We start from the raw sequence: 21,561 nt of genomic DNA on the forward strand, positions 1-21,561 counted from the left end.
TCAAGTCAAGTAATATTTGCTTGATTCAACTAATCCTTAAGTCAAATGCGGCGAACACAATACTTATACTTTAATTCAACAAAATATCTTTGTCGGGCGAAATACATATGAGAACATAATATAGAATCGAATCAAGCCGCCTTTGAATGATCATATTGACGATCATTTTAGTCAAGATAGCACGGCGTGAGTTCCTTGCGATTATGAGAACTTTGTATCAACAAAATGTGTATTTGAAATAACTCAAAATTTTATCCCATGCACCTTAACGGCTGGGCTTCCGACTCTCATTAGAGCCAGGCCAACCTATTGAATAAGTTAAAAGTTTTAACTCGATAGATTGACGTGTGCGTAGATGTTTACTATGATCATATGCGCCTTATACATATATATTTCTTAAATGCTATTTGTAATCACAATGCCAACGTCTCTACACCTTGCTAATAGATGCTGTGTTTCATTCGTTGCATCTTTATCGACAGTATTATTTCGCGTCATCCCCGAATCTGGTAGGTGGACTACCCGACTATAAATATCTCTGAAGCTATTTCCGTAGCGAGAAAGTTCACCGCCTAGCGGACGTTAATAGTACTAGCATACCGATAATTACGCCGAATACACTCTCTACCTATTTCAAGCATGTGGTTTTTCTTTTACCTCGTAAATAAATTAGTGCAACTGATTCAACCAGTTACGCCAAACAAGCTTCAGTTAGATAAGAAAGTATGGCATTTAATCGATGTAAATTTTTGTTAGCTAGATTCATGCATTTATTTTACTTCAAGTATATTTACCTAACCTAACCCAATTCTTTCTGTCAACGGACATGCGACTTAGAGGAAAAATGCATCAACTTCGAATGCAATGGTATTTAGTTGATCCAATTAGGAAAACACATCAAAAAGTTCACTCGAATCAATAGTTCACTCTATTGCGACAAGAAAGGCTTTAGTTGAATCAAGAAATTCGCTTGACTAAATCATTTTAACCAACTAACTAAATTGAAATTGTTGAAGTCATCGTATTTGGAACAAATAAGGGATATCGGATTAAAGTGAATCAGCTCCAACAAAATCTAGTTTTCTGCTTCAAGAATTCCTTTGCTTTCCTGTAGTTCCGTTAGTAATGAGGCTGAAATCGATGTCACATAATTTCAACTACTCGCTAATGTCGTGGATAATTTAATTTCAAATTAAACAGCTAAGTTATCTCAATCTCTCTTTTTTTTCAATACCTTCAGTCCACTGTAATATACAACGAAAATTTCTTATAATGGATTCATAATTTCACTGTCATAAATTTCAAATTCACAATATATTGACAATGATTTTAGTTGGAAAGTTTAAATATGGGGCATGCATGCCAACTCAATATGCGATTGAAACTGACCACTTTTGATTTCACCAATTATTATCTTTCTCTCTGAATGCGGATCACTTATAAGTATACCACTGGCGAAAGTCAGTGTATATGCACTGGAAATTAGTGGAATATCAGTGAAAATTTGTAATTGATTGCAGTTTTATTTTTATTAAATCCCGAAAAAAAAAACTCTCACTGTAATGGAAAAAATGGGCAACCTACTTCAATGCGCCTTCTGGAAAAAATGTATCGTGGAATTCGTTAACAAATTGCTTTTCTTGGTAGTCGTAAAATTTCTTCTATCGTGATAACAAGTGACTATACTATACTTACGATCCGAGAACTATTACTGCACTGATTATGTCGACAGCCTTGATCTCGTCAGTCTTCAATATCAGGCAATTCAGTAAGCAAGTATTTAATAGTATTCAAGTGCCAGGCTATTGAATATGCAGTGTATGTCAATTTACAGACTGTCTGCAGCGTACGTCACAATGTAAGAAGAAGGGTGTTGTCCTTGAGGATGTATAGAAAGTAATTATACTATACACAACAACGATCAAATAGCAGCTTAGTATGCCGAATTGAATATCACAGCAAATGAAAGCGAGTTGAATGTAAAAGTGAAACAAATGGACATAAGAAGGGATACTTAAAAAAAAAATTTTTTTAATCTTTCCATACTTGTCAACATTCGCTTTGACCCTAAATCTTTCAAGTTTTGAATCATTCAATTACTTCTAGCTTTCTTCGATTTATCACTAATATCACCTTCATACGATGATAAAGATTAGAAAATACTGAAACTGAAATAATTGTAACAAAAATATCGTTCAACTACATTTAATACAGATAAATGATTACGAAACTGAATTGATGCTCACCCAATTTCAAATAGTGTGAATACGTCGTACAAGCTGAATATAATATATTTTTCCTGGTCAATGAATTTGGTCTCAACTTAAGTTAATGTCAATTGAATGATCAGTCTGACGAGAGAAATAATTGAAACACATTATTCTATAAATGACCCATCTTTTCATTGCACTCAATCCTATAATTATAGTCAATTAAATTTGAATTCACGCGATTACAACTTATACCACACAAGAAATGTAATTGACATCAGAAAAGTAATTGGTTTAAAAGCCAATCTAGAGACAATCGCGTTTTATATTTATCGAGAATAACCATTAATCCTGTCAATTAAAAATTCTTTGGTCGAAATAAGTTTATCCGAATAGATTGTACGTTCAGCTTATGTAAGAAACAAAATCAAGTGCAAATGGGATTTCTTATGCTCATGAATTAACAGTAATTATATAAGTTGTGTAATAAATGTTTCAGTTGTCAAAAGATATCGCTTTATCATTCACAGTTTCCTTGCACCGTTTTTTGAATTCACAATATCGCTGTGATTGAAAGTAATACAAGATTCTTACAACGTCAGGTGAACTTGAGGTGATAAGAGGTTTCTGGAAAGTTGAACTTGAATTTTTTGTTAATCTCCAATAAAGAAAAATGCCTATTCCACACTAATCCATATTATTTTCCCTCATTTACATTACCTATCCAAGAAATGGAGGCCACATTATAAACAATCCTCGGATATCAAACAATCTTTAGCAGTAAGATATTCTGCGTTTTCAATTATTAGCAAGCAATGTCTCGTCATTAATTGGAAATTTTGCAGGACTTCGTTTTAGGACATATCGAAATTTATGGGAACAACTATAAATTGATTAGAATGAACTGTTTTTTACGCAAAAGTTGATAGGTATTTGATATTGTGACATTGGTGGATGTATATAAAACTACGTAATTAATAAAAAAACATATTGTAACAAGGACAGACCATGCGTATTGCATAATTAGTATTAAGTATAAGGTATTTTACGGCAGGAATGAAATAGTTGAGACACTTTGTATTAGACCTGTTTCTTGATAAGACGTGATCGATAAAACATGGTTTGCATCCAACCGAATTTGCAGACCGTATTGAAACTCAATGTATGATTTAGTTGAGATTTATTTATTTTTTGGCGAATTGTAAATAATGAAACTTGAACATAAATTGACAAGATCGTTAGACTTAAAAATACACATTGTTTTAATCTCTAGCGTTAAAAATTGCGAAAAGAAATGTCAAGGACAATTACAGAGTATTGCAGACGTTTCCTTGTGGCAAGCACGATGCAGGTCAAGACAAGCATTTAATTCAACATACAATTTTTTTTTTTTTTTTTCTTCACTAAGAAGCGGACATCGACAAATAAATATAAATATATTTATGTATATAAATATTCAACATTTGAAGAATTATATATGTATAGGTGTATATAAAACAGTGTAGAACGCAACTCAGACCTTCGGTAGAATATTAAAAAATCAAACATTGATAATTTGTACAAAGGCATCAACGATAAAGCTTTCAACTCCAGCTTACAAGTATTCATTACGGGTATATAAAGTGAAAATGTATAATACAAATATATAATATGTATACTAATGAATAATATACTGAGAGTATTCGGTGAAACATACTGGTTCAACAAATATTCATGGTTCAAGTCTATGATAATAAACATTGGATAAGTTGGAAGAATCATGGAGGCAGGAGTTGTGTATAGTATACATAGATTCTATCAAAAATATTACAGTTATTTCAAATATTCAAGGCACCAATGTGAACATGCAATGTGAATGCAAATTATTATTATTATTATTAAGTCAAGTGAAAAAGTTATACGATGTTATATATATTACGTTAGATTGTATTAAGAGAATGCAGCAGTTTGGTGCTTGTTACGACGTATACATACATGCATGTGTGTATATAAAATAAGAACATTAAATGAACACAATGTGGTTTCTTGTAACCCATCAGCGTTTCATCTTATCAAGAATAGGCACGACCATATCAAACGAGGGACGTTTACCAGGATCTTCGTTCATGCATATGCGAATCAGCTTCGCAAGATGAGGAGAAATTCCTGGTGGAATACTGACGCGCAGGTCTTCCATAGCGATCTGGAATAGATAAGATTTCGACTCGTTAAGGCAAGTTTGTCATACGGAAGCTGGAATTGCAGTAACTGCATCCGACCTTCATGCCGCATTCCATGGGGGAAAGATCAGCGAACGGTACTTCTCTGGTTGCCAATTCCCAGAGCAGGACTGCAAAGCTCCACATATCGCTGGCCTCGAGATTAATGTCAGAAGGTTTTTTATTCAATGCTTCCGGAGACATCCAAGCGGGCTCGTAAATTCTTCCAACTTCTTGGAATGAAAACTTAGAATCAGCCATGTTTACTCTTGCAGTGAGATCCTCGTCTATCTGGAAATCATGAGAAACATGCTCACTTCTCAGGATTCATGAAACAATTCAATATTTTAATACAGAGTAGCACCAGAAATCGGATTGTTTAATTTTTTTTGATTTTCCTGATATAATGAGCCTATTTTCTCCGGCTTCCTTGCCATTTTTGCACCATTAATACCCAATATCATGATTCAAAAATGCTCATAAGCTGTTCAAGGTACCCTTTAGAGAATCGTGTGTAATATTAAGTAATTGTTACATGAAAGTGAAAATCGAAAAATTATTCGATTTATTGCAATCGTATTGATATCCAATTTGTCGTCAATTATTATTACAAAAAAACTGAAAATATTCTGACAAACAAAGAGCAATATCTTCCCAATATTTCCCTGAAAAATTTTTAGATTTTGTGTCGCCACCCTGTAACGGTGTCTTTCAATGAAACCTAGTTGCAAGATCAGATAACGTACTACGCAGTGTTTTTTTAATTTTTGCTTCCCCTGCTTACCATGACATGTTTACTGTTAAGATGAAATCTACATCTGCTCTGCCTTTCAAGCCCGTGCAGAAAAGCCATGGCCCGCACAACGTCCAATGCTAATCTGAGCGCCCTAGCTGTATCGACAACGACGCCAGTTCCTCCATGTAAAAGTCGATGTAAACTGCCTCTGGCCATGTATTGAGAGACGGTCGCGAGTTGTGGAGGCTGGTTAACGCAGCCAAGAACTGGGAGAATGTTGGGATGAGAAAAAATTCGGAGTTTGGGAAATTCCTCATTGAAGTCCCTTGATATTCTAGAGGTGCATTCTCTGAGGTTTAGTATTTTTGCCACGATATCGTTGTTCTGCCACCGTCCTCTCCAGGTTTCACCGCTCGGACTACTCGCCAAGTGAGTATGCAGCGATAAATCCGCCATATTGATTCCTTTGTGTCTTGACAAAGTTGCATCCCCTGCGAAAACATGGATTTTCTCATCTGTTTTACTGCAATAGCGAGGAAATGTGAACGATCGCAAGAAACTTTCATTTAGAAAAATCGACCATATCCACGTCAAAAGGCATTTTTTGTTATGTAAATAATGGAAGAGTGCAGAAAATAGAGCTGAGAAGAAGTTAAAAAATTAAAGAGTAAATCTCAAATTAACTTGACGCAGATTAAGAAAAGATACTGACCATTACTAATATCACAAGCATACAAAGGTACAATATTAACAGAGTCGATTGTTTCGAGCCTTTCTTTAATCCACGCCTTGAATCATTGACTTAGTTATTTTGTTGATACTCACTGCTCCTGGTTTTCAATCCAAGCCAACTTTGATCCTTGAAATGAATCTTTTTCAAGTCTTGTCCGTATTCAACGGCGAGATCTGCAAAAACGAAGTACATTTTCTTGATTACTAGGTATTGTGTATAACATTTTACAATAATAAAGGAGAGAAAGTATATCCCATTACCATGCAATCTTTTTGCCAGAGGTCCTCTAGCCTTGTCCAGCGGAGTATCACCGTCTTTGTTGGCGATGGAAACCAAAGCTCCAGCGGCTACCAATTCCTCCGCCACCGCCTGATCACCCCAGAAGCAAGCATAATGCAAAGCGGTGTTTCCGTGTTCGTTGGTCACATTGACATCGGCACGATTTCTCAGCAGCTATAAAAAAGAAGAGAATTGCAATTAAAAAAATTTCTCAATTTCACCGATACATATTTTCATTGGCTTTAAGAGCAAATTTTTTCTAGCTGATCTATGATAAAGATTTGCAAAAAACTATTGACCTGATCTTTGTTGTTTGAACACAGTTTTTAATTTCGAGACTATTGGGGTGTAACTTTTCAGATGCTCTCCTTATAATAATACAAAGGAGTACGACAAATATCGAATACTAACCAACTGAACAATGTCCTTATGCCCGTGTGCTGAAGCAAGGTGGAGCGGCGTGTCGTCTCCTCTATTCGTTGCATTGATGCGAGCTCCTCGCATCACGAGCAATTCAGCCAACTTTGAATGGCCTTCCTTGCTGCACCAATGCAGCGGGCTAAAGCCGTGATCATCCCTAATGAAAATTAAAACAAATGGAAACAAGAGTTGAATTATATGAATATTTGAATATTCACTGTTAGTTGGAAATGTAATATTTAAAATAATGCACTGTCCTCAAATTTACATGAACATGAGTCATATTTCTGATTTGTATAATGCCTACCTTTCGGCTATAATCAAGAGCAATAACGTAAACAAATTTCTTGTTGTCGATGTCAAGAAAATCGTCACTGCATATAATATTTGCTTATAATATCAACAGGGTATCACCAAATTTACGAAATGTTGAACTGGTTTTTCCGACCCACGGCGCATTAAATTATACGAGAAAAGGAAGGCAAGACATGAAAATCAAACATTATTCTTTTCGAAAGCAAGTTCATTTATCAAAGGAGAAAAAGAGTAAAAAAAAATTCAATAAGTCAGGTCAGTACCATTTTTTTCTTTACAATTTATATTGTGATTATGATTCAAACATTATTTTAAAAGAATAATCATTTATTTTTTCATGTAGATAAAAGTGACATTCATTTTCTTGTTGACAAAACTGATTTTACAAATTAAAAAGTAAAGTGAACAAGTCGATCATTGTTGTGCAGACAAGAGGAAACTTTGACAAACATTTCTTCACCAATTTTGGCACTCTGTGACAATTGTTCTTTCATTATTTTATCAAATTCCAGTAACATATTTACAGGGGTAAGAGACTGAGGGTAGTAAAATTAGCAATATAAATTCTGTAATTCTGGAATGAATTCAAAAAAAGTAATTAGCAAAATATGCGTATGTTTCACTATATCACAAATTACTGAAAATTTCAGACATAATAATGTTGGGTCTTCCAAGTACAACGCATATGCATTATGTTTTACACAGTGTAGTAATACGGATGGGTGACATTCGTTTCCTGCTAAGGAAAAAAACATAACCAGATTGTGGTAGAGTTTTGATAAGAAATTTCTCGTACAAAAAATATTATACATTGATGTATCAAAAGATTCGTTATTACAGAGCTTTCATAATTTTGTCCTGCATCATGTAGCGATTATTCCGATTCCTGCAATAATTTGGAAACTAATGACAAGAGTTTTAAAAAGTGCTGAAAACACGTCAAGATCAGCTGATTGCGAAACTGCAGCGGACTTCCCAGCGTTCAACCATAAATGGTAATGAGCAACTCCCATGATCTTACCCTTGGTTCATGTCATGTTCGGTGTCATCGAGCCAGACGCGAACTTGCATCGCGTTTCCTTCACGGCACCAGTGAAATATATCCTCCATTGTTAAAGGGGTTTATAACAATTAATTAACGCTCTCTAAAAATAATATAGCTGGCCGACTCCGTCACGTCCGAAAAAGAGCAACTTCGGTCACGCTCTAAATATAACCATATTTATACGCACGTATATCAATGATTGTAATAAACTGCAATTAGCTACTGGACACACCAAACGTATAACTCGACGATTTTAACTCTGGGATGAGAATTTATGAATCGTTAACACTGTCGATCGTATTTCTAACTCCATCGGCACACACCCAAATATTGTGTAACTCTTTACGCTGACATCTCTAATTATAAATCACCGTGTGCGATCGTGCGATGTCGCATGCGGGATCATATCGCTGCTTCCCAGATTCATTCGTCTTAAGCTTCTATGAATTGTCTCTAGATGGCACTGCCATGATCGACATTCCGATTTAGCCATTGGCTAAAGAACGCTCATGATGGCCAGCTCAATAGGGCATTTGGAAGAAGCGAAAGGGTGCGGAAGTAACGGCAATGCCCTACGCTTACCGACTGCTTATGCCTGGTCCACACGAAGGTTAGAAAGCCTTGTTAGCCATCAAACGGAGTAACGAGAAGAACTTAAAAACTGTCAGTTAGTGTTTATAACCTCAGTAATACAATATATGAAGCAATATAATGCAATGTTCTCCGCAATTTTATTCATTAATTAATAATCACCTACCTATCTTTTATTTTCCATTTTTTGAATAGCTTTTAATCAACATATCTCTCATCTGTAATTCGAAACGCATTTTGTTTGTTGTAAACCCTGGTGATACTTGAACATGGATTATATTTTCATATCAATAATTGTTCAAGTAATAAATATGTACCAAACTTGGTTACGGCAAAATGCCGACCGAGGAAAAGAACAAAGCACAAAGAACGGGTTCAAACCACGCGAGATTTTAATCTGTCATTTCGGTACGATTGGCACTACTTCTCGTTGAAAATTGAGCTTAAAGTGGAATTCAGCAAATCTTTGAGTGGGAGGCGCTTAAAGTTCATATAAACTCGGCTACACATCAGCTTTAATGGAGGCGCACTTCAAGACCCCCACTTACAGCGTATATGTAGACCTGGCATTACGGAATTGCAGCGTTTATTTGTCGACACGGACCACTGCAACGAACACTGAAACCTACACCTGCTATCCTACACTGCCTACACGGCACAAAGGAGCAGGGAGCCCATGGAGACTAGAGCAAAGGAGTCCGAACGCATATGGCGGAATCGTCGAAAAGTGGTTCGTGAAAGTGATGAAAAATCTTGTAGTTCGGGATGTATCCGCAAGCGATACCAGCGCTTGGTTACGAATAGGATACATACGTGAGAATCGACGATTCAAAATCACCGCGCTGACGGAGCCTGCAGTGGTAGCGCCGCCAGGCGGTTACAATCCGCGGATCGTTCATCACTTTCACCGATCATTTGGCTAGCATTGCGTTCAGACTCCTTACCTCTAGTCTCCATGAGCGAGCCGAAAGAGGATAGCGTCATAATATGTAGCTTCATCTCTATCTTATGGCATTGCGCATGCGCTCGTGACGGTATCGTAAAGCATCTGCAAAAAGTTAGGCTAACACCGGCACCACGGTGTAAGAATGATATGGAATAATAGGTGGTACGGTTGCGGCTCGGCGACTATGATTTCGAAGTTGGTTAAGACGTTGTGCCTCGCTTATTTTGCAATTATAACAATATTTGAGTCACAAAATTGTGCTTTTCCGAGTATCTTATTGCATTAACGTTATGAATTTCAAGCTGCTAAAACTTACGTTTTCATCAACCTACATAATTTTCTCTTTTCACGCTTATGCTTTAGATCGTCTCGAGTACGAATTTTCACCCATTGTGATATTCTCATAGTTATGTAGTAGTGCATGATATATGATACAATTTAATCCTTGTGTTATTCGCAAGGAAATGAAAAGCTGTACTTCTGTATCATATCAGACACAGTAGGTTCATATACCAGATTGATTCTCAGATTCTATGTGCTTACAGAAGTATTTCTCGATTGCTGATGAAAGAGATAACAGAAATATATTGCCATGAATTGAACCACCTCTGGTTTTCATATTAATCGATTCTTCTTCGCCAAGAGTATCATTTTCTTTAACTGACTGAAAGGCTTTGTGACATACTTGACACTCATTTTGCTTTCTCAATTTGGGATACAAAAACCCAGTCACGTGATATATTTTGCAATTGACAACCAAAGCTGCCACATAATCATGGTCAGTCTTTATATATCCCATAGACTATGATATATTCTCAGTCAACGTACACAGGCCTGGGAACTCTGCTATTTTTAAGTGGTGGAGATTGTTATCGTAGTGTGACCAAACTGTTTTCCTTGTTTGCCCACTAACTGCGCTGTCGTACTAGAGTATTGTAGATACAGATATATAACAGGGCAGAAATTGGAGCATTTGGTGGAGAAAAAAGCGACTGGTTGAGGACAAGGAGTGGGAGTGATGCGTGGAAACACTATGCCAGACGGGTAACAATAACGATCGACTATGGGAATGAATTATCCTTGGCTCAAGGGATCAAATTCTAGTGAACTGTGAAAAAATCAAACCATAATTTATGAAGGTAGAAATAACAATGAAACAAAACAAAAGAACTACAACACTATTTCTGTACAAATTTATTAAATCTTCCATTATGCTTACACATAGAAATTGATTAGTGAGGATGAGTGTCTTTTCATGTTGTTTACCTAATCCAATTCAAGTCTTATAAAATCGACTTGGACATCAATGGAAGTCTTTTTGTGAAACTTGTACGCTCGAGGAAGATCGTATCGTAATTCAGCGACGATTTTTGCCGTTGTTCCAAGGCGTTTTGCAGTCCTAACCACATGATCCCGGGTGCTAGTCTTGTGGAGAGAGTAGACGGCATGTCAAGCAATACTGACTGTTGTCTCCAAAAACTTGACGTCCGTTCTAACATTGCGTTTTGAGCCAAAAGGCAGATTCATCACAACTGGGGTCACAGTGAACTGCCTCGACATCAGTTTCTAACTCGAGGCAATTACTTTTGAGCATGGACAGCGCATCGGCATCAATATCAAATCCGACGACATGACTAGTGCCAAGAAGTCGGGCCCCGAGTGAGAGTACCCCACACCCTGCACCCAAGTGAGCAATAGCCTTTCCTCCTATATCATCAAAGTGTGTATATGTTGTGTGCAGGATGTGCGCCCCGATGTGAGCGCTCGTGGAATATTGTTCAAGACGAATTTTTGGCTCTTCAAATCCATCTAATTGTTGAAGACACTCTTCCAGCTCTCTGAATCGCATGGGTGCCATTATAGTCACAATAACCATTCTTGTATATGCCTGATAGTAGTTCACTGGATCTCAAACCGCGGGAATACTGGCAGGATCAAGTTACCAAAGGCCGAGTCCTGGGCGACGAAGTACCCAGTAGAGGCTTCATGTGCGTTCTGAAGGGCTGCACTTTGAGAAGCACTCAATGCTATACCATCCACCGTTGTTGCAGGATTCTGCTGATAGTGTAAAAATTTAAAGTGCGATAGAGTTGCAATCCACGTGAATTCAAACCACGGTGTAACAATAATAGGTGGTCGGGCTGCCCTATCCCCGCAATGCCAAGTGCTTGTGATTATTTTAGCATAATTCGTTGCACGCCCACCAGATGGTTACAGATCTGTAGGACCATTGTAAACAATAATGGCAAAACGCAGTGTTCAAAACAAATCAATAACACGATATTTATAAACTATGAGAAAAAAAACATTATTTAAATATGGGCAGGAGTCATGTTTGTCATCGACGTGCGCAAGACGAGCGTAGGGAAGACATATCTTTTTTCACCGTTCCCAAAGCAATCGATCTATATAATAAATGGAGAGATTCAATTGCTCTTACTGGGATAGTTATAGAAAGGACTCAATATGTTTGCCAAAAACATTTCAACCCTGATCAAATACTTGTGTGAGCACATAGAATCTGAGAATTACTTTGTATATGAACCTACTGTGTCTGATATGATACAGAATTACAGCTTTTCATTTCCTAGCGAACAACACAAGGATGAAATTGTATCATATCATACATTACTACATAACTATGAGAATGCAAACATGGGCGAAAATTCATACTCCGGATGTTCTAAAGGAGAGCCATGAAAAGAGAAAATTATTGATTGATGAAAACGTAACTTTCAGCAGCTTGAAATTCATAACGTTGACGTAATAGGATACACGGAAAAAGCACAATTTTGTGACTCAAATATTGTTATAATTGCAAAACAGCGGGACACAATGTCTTAATCAACTTGGAAAATTATGTAGTGTAGTTTACTGTTTTTGAAAGGTTCGAACCCTCAAAGTTGAAATTTGTTTTCGATTATTCTGTTGCGTCAACGTTACGAACCTTAACCTCATAGGCTTATTATGACTTCTATTTATTTTGTATTGCTTTATATGTTTCACATATTTTATAACTTGTTATTATTTTTGGTATTTTATGTTTTCAACTGCAACTTCTGCTCATATTTTTGTAAATATGACACGCTCATCTCATGATTAACCTAAAATTACCCTCCTCTCTTTCGAACACCGCAAGCCGCCATCATTGTTTACAGTGGTCTTACTGACCCATATCCGTCTGGTGGAGAAGTACCGAATTATGCAAAAATAATCACAGCCGGGCCACCTATTATTCCTACACCGTGATTCAAACAAACAAAACATAACCTAACCTCACTTCAAACAACCTAATCTTATCTGAAACTAAAGGATTCGTTTGACGGACGTACCTGAGTCGCAGCAGGAGTAGCGGGTGATACGTCAAGCGGAGTCAAAGAAGTCCCAAGAGTAGGCGTAACGCCCTGCTTCAAAAGTAGCTGCTTCTTCAACTGTATTTCTTCCAGTATTTTTCTGTTTTCTAGCTCTGGGGAAAAACAATAGGCATACGTAGAGTCGTGATAATTTTTGGGACTTTCAATTCACACATAACCATGTATGAAGTATCTCAGATCCTTACCTCTAGAATTTGGTTGGGAAAAAGCCATTTGATAGGGACGTCAAACTTCAGCAGCCGAACGCTTTAACGTAATATCACACGAGACACGTCCAACTCCTACGAATTCTTAGCCACAACTAGTGTGAAATCAGATGGCGGCGGCCTGACCAGTGTACTGACAATTGGCCGCGACTGTAGCGCTAAAAAGCGTGCCGTGGTTGAAAGCAGTACTAAACTCTGAGCAGTTTCCAGGCCATCGACTATGCAATCCCAGCATGAAGGCCTTCGAAAAGTATCCGTTAGATTTACACAGAAGGAATGAGGTGGGGGTCAACTGCTTTCTCTCTCTGTCATATTGCTACGCTCCTGAATAGAAAGAGAGAGAGATTGACCGCCACCAGTGGCTATCTCGTCTACCAGCTGGCTGTTTTCTACTGGCCTAAGCGTAGTCCATACTGTCGATATGCCAGGACCTGGGTTAAGGGGGGAAACCGGTTTATGAGATCGAAATTTTGCTGTTTTTCATGATTTTTTTTAACCAGGAAGGAATAATCACAAATTGTTTAAACTTGGAGGATATTTTATTTATGTTTTCAAGTACACTTTAAAATTTTTTCAAACGATTTCCGCCGGAAATAGTGGAGTTACCGCGTGCAATCCATGGGCGATTGCCATCCGAGCATTTGGCTGGCGTACATCCCTGACGTCGCAATTTTTATCTGTAATCTTCAGGATTTTTTTTTCATTAAAAATATATTTTCTAGGAATATGAACCTAATTTTGATCAAACAAATTGAAAATTGCATGTTTTTGAGGTGTTTGAACACAATGTCATGTTTTTATACTATATTTTTTCATCTTTCTTGCATAAAAACATATATTTTTAATAACAATATAATCCCCGAATTTGGTTCATGTTACGTGGAATTGAATAAAGAATATCTACACCAAGTTTCAGAACGATTGATCAATAAATTTTTGAGCTAAAATGTACGCTAGTCGAAAAAAAGTCGTTTCGAGAAAAACGCGTTTGAAATAAAATGTAGCGAAAACGAGAAATTCAAGGCAGTAATTAATTATAAAAAATGCTCACCGGTTAATCAGCTATTCCAGCACCATATAGCAATCCCTCTTCTTGCTCATATGCGTCATTCTATTATTTAATAGCACAGCGGTATTGAGGCAGGTAGCTGGAAAAGAAGGGCCTGGGCGACCGCTTCGTTATAATTACCGTGCGCTTCTTCACAGAACCGACGGGCGGTCACTTAAGTGCTCATTGCATTCGAACTGATGAGAATTTTGCTTTGAAATTTTGACCACATATTCTTGAATAGTTATACTAACGATTCATGTAATAAAAAAAGACGATTTTTCGATCGGTCTAAACTGTTTTCCCCCCTTAAGACCGCGATCAGCTATCAAAGATGAAGGGATGTCTGTAACGATCATAGACTTAACGATGTAATTACGTATTTATACTAATAGAATCACTGCAAATACGTCCACTTGAATTATATGTGAAAAACCAAAATACAGCTTGTAACATAGTCTAAAGGTAACACCACTGCCCCTCAGAGCGAAACCCGGTAAGGTCAAGCTTGGAATGTTGCTCAAGCGTTATTAGCGTGATCTGCGAGTGTCTCTTGAACAGCCAGTCGTATCTCATCCTCTGCTCTAATCAGTCTTGTATATGCGAATATAAAATGAAGACGCCGCTCTCGTTCCTCTACATGTACCTGCCTACATTTATTTCTCCGGTCCACTACATTATACAGCTGCTTTGCAAATAATGATAACAATCAAAAAATAACAACAATAGTATCCTTGGCACGCGACTACTAAAATAGCGTTGACTGAGGTATATATCCTCAGTCAACCCTGACTTCCTGCTTGAAATCGTTGAAACTCGAAAAGGAAAAGAAACGAATAGCCTGAAATATCTAATTAGCTATTCGCTACAGTGTCCCCTCTCGGAATTTCGGATGCGTGACTCCAGTTCTGCCACTCTTTTGCAAATACTTCGTTACTCGATCTCGGAAACCCCGTAATTTTGGTTTCGCTCGGGGTTCCGGGAGCTACTTGTAACGGGCATCAAAAATGCCAGGTTACAGTACATATGTTTAATACGTAACTCGTACCGTTAACCGGAGTTATGTATCTTCAATCACGCTCATACCTTCATTGCGAACAGAAATGCAGCTTGACATATAAAAATAATTTCCACAACTTACGTTAGATTTCCATGGTTTTTTAAAAATACAGTTTATTTGCATTGGAAAACCCAGACCATTCTACACAAAAATACTACTTGTAAATATTTTTTTGAAATAAGGTAACACTCGATTGTTACTAATGTTTGAGTCCATGCTGTAGCAAGCCCCGATGAACCTCAGGCAATCATTATCACAAAAGTAATAAAAAACAAATTTAAAGACGATCAAGGTTACTTTTTACAACTTCTACTCATATTACCTGGTAAGATTACGACTCTGTCCACTGACCCTAATCGCAAGATTGTTCACAAATTTATTACCAAATGGCCCAGATTATAATTGCCCATATCTGTCCGCTTTATTATACATTTATGGCAGTGCCCGTGTTGATTATTAGGATTTTCGAGTTTCAGAATATAATACATATACCCGACAAAGTCTATACTATTTTACCTGCAAGTTCTGCACTTTGCCGATGACCCCTAATAATAATAATATTAGGGATGTGCTGGACAGCGGTTTGGCCGGATATCCGGCCATAAAATATCCATCAATAGTGAGTCATTTTTGAATTTTATTTCCTCAGAAAAGTGAACTACATTATAATCGTGACATCTTTTGTAACAAGAATCCCCATACGCACCTCGTAAACGTTGACGACATTTTTTAGTCAGAATTATAGGAAATGCTCATATTTTTAAGACGTTATTGATGACAAAATAATTATCTTTTCCTATTTTTACCAAGAAATATTGTCAAAATGTACAAAGTGCCCACAAATTACCTGTCAGTGCTGGAATTTTTGTTACGAGATGTTTCTCCTACAGTATAAATTACGATATGACTTGCAATTCTGTCGTTTATGATGAAAGTTGAAAGTTTACCGAGTATTGTAGTGTTGAGGAGGTGAAATTCATAAATTATTATGAATAAGCGTGAAAGCAAATCATTCATTGGTCAATTCGGTAGAAAATTACTACTTAAATGTTGAAACTCCGAGAGACAGAAGTTACAGTATCAATTCAATTGTTGGAACATGCAATCCAAAAATACATAAACAAAAGTGACATCGATAAATAGTATCCGAATAAGTTTCCGCCGATGACAAGTAAATTAATAACAATTGAACGTACTTTAATGCACATCAATCCCACGTTCCACTCATAAAACTTTTCTCAAAAATGATGTCAATTAATTACAATTTCTAAATTGGATATAAGAAACCATAACGACTGATGTCACCTAAAGATGGATTTTCCGGATTATTTGTAATCAAATCCTTATCAATTATATACGCATGGTTTCATGCTGAACTGTTTATCGCTCCAATGAATGCGTCAATTAAGGTCGTGGAAGAAGTTTGGATACGTGCAGGCTTCGAAGTTCGATATCTTTGTCACAAAAACATAGCGAAAATATTTTAAGACCTTTCGGAAGTTTCAAAAGTGTTCTGCTTCCAACAATCCATTGGTCTTTTCTGAGACAAGATTCTGACGTTAGCATCTCACCAAAAATAAGTTGAACATCGTATTTTTCAATTTTTTGTTTATTTTGCAGACCTTTGCCGTATTTAGAGAATAACATGGATATGTTATTCTCCCCCATAAAAAATCGGAGCCTTGCTCTAGACATTACTTATTGTTAAACTAATGTGGTTCGAATTTATGAGGAACTTCGAAATTCGCTTGGAAATAAAATCCCCAGAAGATTGGAAAATCGAAGGGTACGATCTTGGGATCGAATGAAGCTATCAGACGAAGCTCAATATTTGAAAGAATGATATAAAAATGAACACTAATTATTTCATCGGGATTTTTTTAGTAAAAAGCACTGTACATGCAAAATATTGTTCTGTTTCGGAAGATATGTTCATATGCAATAAAGGAGAAGCACCCGAGTGCAAGAATGGCAAAAATCGATCCAGAAATAAAGTCTTTGGTCCCCCAGCAAAAGCACCGGCTTACAGCCCGCTACCTGCACATTTTTCACACAAGTACGTAATATAACGTAATAGTGTTGGCTTATTCTTCAGTTTCGACCTAATAATTACGATTAACAGCGTTCATTTTTAATTACGTTAATAAAAAAAAAAAAAAAAATTTGATGAAACTTCTGATTCAAGTTTTTGAATTGAAATTAATTGTAAAAATACGAATCTGCTCGTTGAACGAGAAGAATTAGAACGAGTTCCGACGAGCGGATGTTGAACTCACGGGTTGAACTGAACCTTGAACCAGACAACTTCATCGTTTACGCGTAATTACACGTCACTAATCTCTAATTGGGTATTTGCATGATTTTTATATTTCTTAACTTTTGATGTTTTTCGATTCTATAAATTTTTTTAGAATTTTTGAAAAAAAAATATTTTGTTTTTGTTTATAAATATTTAAATAATTTAATAAATAAAAGTGGTCCTAAATCACATAAGAGTCACGTGACATAAAACGGAATGTGATTGGTTTGACGTCATTGTGCTGCTACTGGCGCGTTTATTTGAATCCACAAAGAGTAATGTACAATATTTTCTAGCGCTAAAAAAATTTTAAGTAAGTTTTTTAAACTTTAAGTTTGATACATTGTATAATTAATGTCAGACTTAGGTGAAAATAATTAAAATAGAAATCAATTTTTGTGTGGTGTTTTTTTTTTTAACTCACACGGATAATTGTGTGGAGGTTATGATCACGTCAATGTTATTATACTAAGAATGTTAAGCAAGCATTAGTTTGAGTATTTTCACAAGTTGGTACTATACACCAACAGAAATCGTTTTTTAATGACATATTAAATAATTTAATAACTTTAGTTTATAATAAACAGCACTATCAGACGTTCTTTTCATCAATCACAACACAGAGCAACAGCTGATTACACGTACGGCGTGCTTACAGGAGAACTTGGCGCTAAAAATTTCAAAAAAATTCAGCATTGTGACGTCACATACGCGAGATGGAGCTACTTATTCATTTAAATATTGCCTTTTTTTTATTTATTAAATTATTTAAATACTTATAAACAAAAACAAAATATTTTTTTTTCAAAAATTCTAAAAAAATTTATAGAATCGAAAAACATCAAAAGTTAAGAAATATAAAAATCATGCAAATACCCAATTCTCTACGCAGGGAATGGATAGTCGGGAAAAAGAATTAGTATCAAATGGTTTAAATTGATATCTATCACTGTTGACCGTGAAATTTTTCATTCGTAGAAAGTTGGTTCTGAGATTTGACAAATGTTGCTGTTAACTGAATTAGACGGTTTTAATTTCTTTGCAAAGTTTGGGCTATAATTTTTTGCCTTGCTTCGCCCATTTCCAAAATCATGTATATGCACATATAAACTCTTGAAAGTTAAGTTTTCGATATTTTTCAAATTTCTCGCATAGTTTTGCAAACAAAAACACGTCTCCGACGCTATCGTTAATAATTTTTCTCAAAGATAAACAATGGATCATTGGACACAGAAGCCTCCAAGCTTTCGGAAGGTTGCATAACCAATCATCTACTTTTTTTTTGTCACGTATATCAAATTCTAAAGTCACGTATCTGTACTTTTTGGGCTGACACGTTTTTCACTTAACAATAATAAAAATCTATGACACGCACTTGTAACACTAGATATTAAAAAAAAAATATTCTTATATAATAAGGATGATTATGGTTTATGGCAAAGTGATCTGTATGTTTAATTATAAATACGTGCAAGAAAATTCTCGGTTTATCTTCTTGCTTTATACTACCTTCGATTTCCGTTTTCGGTATCCTTTTTATTGCAAGTGGCTACAAATCACGTATCTCTTTATGAACAACCCTTTCAACATTTTCATCTAAAATTCAATAAATTTGCAACAGTGCAAGGTCCAACTTTTTTCGCTTCAACTTATTTTGAGGCGGAATAGCAGATTAGAACTATGAGTATCTTTCGTCAATGGTAGTCCGTATACAGCCGGCAGGATAAAAATTGACTTTACGGATAATGTTGCGTTAGTAAGAGGATTTAACGATTTAAAAGCCATCGGATTATTCCCCTCAAATCAGTTACTGAAATGCTACCGTTGTTTTTTCAATAATGTTAATAATGTAATTCTGAATATTTCAAAATTTGCCCGGTGAGAAAGAGATTTTTCCCATGTTTACTAGCGCTTTAAAAAATTACGACTTGATGATAATCAATATCTATCATTTTAACAATTGAGAATAAAAATATGGTTTGATAAGTACATCAATATTATACAAAAGGTGTAATAAATGTTTTCAGCTGTTTGTCGAGACACTTCTAAAAATTCATATTACTGAAAGAGAATTTTAATAGCTTATCAAAATTTGAAATAAATCCACAAGTCTTCTATTCTTCATTCCAGTTAATTTACAACGAATCTTGTAATAGATTCATTTTCATTATTCATATTTATATTAATACAAGAACTTGCGTGATTTTTCTTAATTAAAACCCAATTACCACTTCTAAATTTTGGGAAAAACTCATAAAATAGGTTCATCCTTCTACATATCTTCGACGTGCTTCTTGCAAAGCGAAAAGTCTGTCAGAATTTTTCTTTTATTTTCAAAACTTGAGATATCGAATGTTTACAGCTCATAATGTTAAACGTGCTCAACAAAGCAAACAAACATTCATTATGGGAAAATTCTTGAAATGCTTGGAACTAAAAATGAAGTATATCGAAATTTTTCCAAAATATTTGCACATCAAAGTTGACTACGCAAAAACCTTTGAAAAAATAAATTGAGCGTCTTAGAGATGCTACTGTCGCGTGTAAAAAATTTGATGTATGCATGTAAATATAAATGATACACTTTTATGTATTTGATGGAAATTTATTTAGGCGTTGTATAATGTGGGCGTACATATTTCTTGCACGGGATTTCTTTAACTTTTCAATTTCACGATGACGATGGCATGTTACCAACGTTTTGCACGCGATAATTGTTATGTTATTAGGAACTTCTTTTACCGGCGTGATCAGTTGCATGATTGATAATACGTGAAACACAAGCCGAGCCAAACCCGGCAAAGTCGTACGAAAAATAAACCAGGATTATCAGCCTTACGTCGATACTATATAAATTTATGCACTAATGTCTTAAATGTCGTGTACTCAGTTTAGGAATCACAGTTTCTCTGGCTATTAACGAGCTTAACTTTTTTTGACGACAAAAAATAACTATTCTTGCCACAAATTGAGAGGTAAAAAAATGATTACATCTGATAATGTTATGATATTTATTACTGCAAGGGATCGTATACATGTATCAAATAAATAATCATTATAACCCTACGCGTATTTCGTTCGTAAAGAGAAATATTAGGTACTAATGAGCATTGAACTTATTTTTTATTGATTAAAAATATTGTTTACGTTTTTTCATAGCCCACCTTTGACTTTCCCATTCTAGCTTGATTGGCTTAAGCCAAACTGCACTGCTTCATGTGGCGGAAATGAGTACTAAGCTTTGCTACACCGAGTCGCCCTCCGCCATCATATGTAAGTCTATGCCACGGTCTTACATACAGGTTCTGCAACTCTGGTGGTGGGAGTAGGCTAGGAGTGACTCTGTATTGAATCAATTTGTAGTTTACGGTTTCGGCACTGCGTCGCTATTATCCAGTAGGGCTGAGTTACAGAACCTCAAATTTCGTTATTTTTGGCCATTGTCGCAAACCATTTTTATAGTATTAATATCTGATATCCGCAATTTCGGATATCAATAAAGTAATTAATGTGGTTGATTGAAGTTTGGCTGTAGCGCGCTTGCGCCAACAGAGAGAAATTTTTTCTATCTCTGTCGCTCACAGTCGACACGGGTGACCCTACCATAGACTTATAAAGATAGACTGAGCCACGGTCTTATACATATACAGGTCTGCAAACTCTTATGCTGGGAGCCACGATTATTCGTGTCGCTTAGCGAGTCCAAATTTCGATTCTAGCGGCACCACCAGTTGTCGCTGCGATCTAGTTACCAGGATAACAATAACCTCATAAATACGATGAGTGAACGTGAGTGAGCCAATACCCATATACATATATGCGAATACCACGGTCTTGTCTGGACCCCACCCCCGGCCCCTCCTCCGCTGTTGATAAGATCGCAACGAACCTAGTGGCAACTAGTGAACACAAAAATTGCTTCAATAAGCGACATACCCCCTCCAATGGAGTTTCCAGACCTGTATATAAGACCGTGGACTGGGCGCTCCTATAAGAGGCACTGACAGTTACATATAAAGGACAGAGATATACCGGGAATACTGCTCCCTCTTTTCAATCGGCGTCATGGTGGGAGACAACGGAGCAGTGGAAGTGGAACAG

The 21,561-nt window shown here is 36.2% G+C and overlaps 3 protein-coding genes and 1 long non-coding RNA gene across 5 annotated transcripts; all 4 read right to left on the minus strand.

Annotated features, from left to right (window-relative positions):
- Positions 1-3,373: 3,373 nt before the first annotated feature.
- Positions 3,374-8,372, minus strand: LOC124186816 (integrin-linked protein kinase). Its single transcript, XM_046578841.1, has 7 exons — positions 7,913-8,372; positions 6,568-6,733; positions 6,138-6,330; positions 5,970-6,050; positions 5,193-5,635; positions 4,469-4,699; positions 3,374-4,392 (listed from the first exon to the last, which is right to left on the minus strand). The coding sequence occupies exons 1-7, from the start codon at positions 7,999-8,001 to the stop codon at positions 4,246-4,248; spliced, it is 1,350 nt and encodes a 449-aa protein (XP_046434797.1). The 5' UTR covers positions 8,002-8,372; the 3' UTR covers positions 3,374-4,245.
- A 2,280-nt stretch (positions 8,373-10,652) lies between these two features.
- LOC124186274 (SOSS complex subunit C homolog) lies at positions 10,653-13,163 on the minus strand. Of its 2 annotated transcripts, none has more exons than XM_046577824.1 (3): positions 13,033-13,163; positions 12,806-12,939; positions 10,653-11,528 (listed from the first exon to the last, which is right to left on the minus strand). In XM_046577824.1, exons 1-3 carry the CDS (start codon positions 13,058-13,060, stop codon positions 11,373-11,375), a joined length of 318 nt encoding a protein of 105 aa, XP_046433780.1. In that variant the 5' UTR covers positions 13,061-13,163; the 3' UTR covers positions 10,653-11,372. The 2 variants fall into 2 exon arrangements, with proteins under 2 accessions (XP_046433780.1, XP_046433779.1); XM_046577823.1 differs by having other exon boundaries at positions 10,653-11,531.
- LOC124186616 (rRNA N6-adenosine-methyltransferase METTL5-like) lies at positions 10,966-11,349 on the minus strand. The gene has a single exon (XM_046578455.1). It carries the CDS (start codon positions 11,347-11,349, stop codon positions 10,966-10,968), a length of 384 nt encoding a protein of 127 aa, XP_046434411.1.
- A 410-nt stretch (positions 13,164-13,573) lies between the features above and the next one.
- Positions 13,574-14,248, minus strand: LOC124186275. The gene is made up of 2 exons (XR_006871617.1): positions 14,105-14,248; positions 13,574-13,730 (listed from the first exon to the last, which is right to left on the minus strand). It is a non-coding gene; the product is annotated as an uncharacterized LOC124186275 (long non-coding RNA).
- Positions 14,249-21,561: the final 7,313 nt, after the last annotated feature.

The sequence above is a fragment of the Neodiprion fabricii genome, chromosome 7, assembly GCF_021155785.1.
Source record: "Neodiprion fabricii isolate iyNeoFabr1 chromosome 7, iyNeoFabr1.1, whole genome shotgun sequence".
Lineage (NCBI taxonomy): Eukaryota > Metazoa > Arthropoda > Insecta > Hymenoptera > Diprionidae > Neodiprion > Neodiprion fabricii.

Coding starts and splice junctions, on each gene's coding strand:
- LOC124186816 (XM_046578841.1), bottom strand. CDS start 8,001: ATGGAGGATATATTTCACTGGTGCCGTGAAGGAAACGCGATGCAAGTT. Junction 6,051..6,137: donor TCTGGCAAAAAGATTGCATG/GTAATGGGATAT, acceptor TCGTTTTTGCAG/ATCTCGCCGTTGAATACGGA. Junction 5,636..5,969: donor TGGATTGAAAACCAGGAGCA/GTGAGTATCAAC, acceptor ATGTTTTCGCAG/GGGATGCAACTTTGTCAAGA.
- LOC124186616 (XM_046578455.1), bottom strand. CDS start 11,349: ATGGTTATTGTGACTATAATGGCACCCATGCGATTCAGAGAGCTGGAA.
- LOC124186274 (XM_046577823.1), bottom strand. CDS start 13,060: ATGGCTTTTTCCCAACCAAATTCTAGAG. Junction 12,940..13,032: donor TTCCCAACCAAATTCTAGAG/GTAAGGATCTGA, acceptor GTTTTTCCCCAG/AGCTAGAAAACAGAAAAATA. Junction 11,532..12,805: donor CTACTCCTGCTGCGACTCAG/GTACGTCCGTCA, acceptor TTACACTATCAG/CAGAATCCTGCAACAACGGT.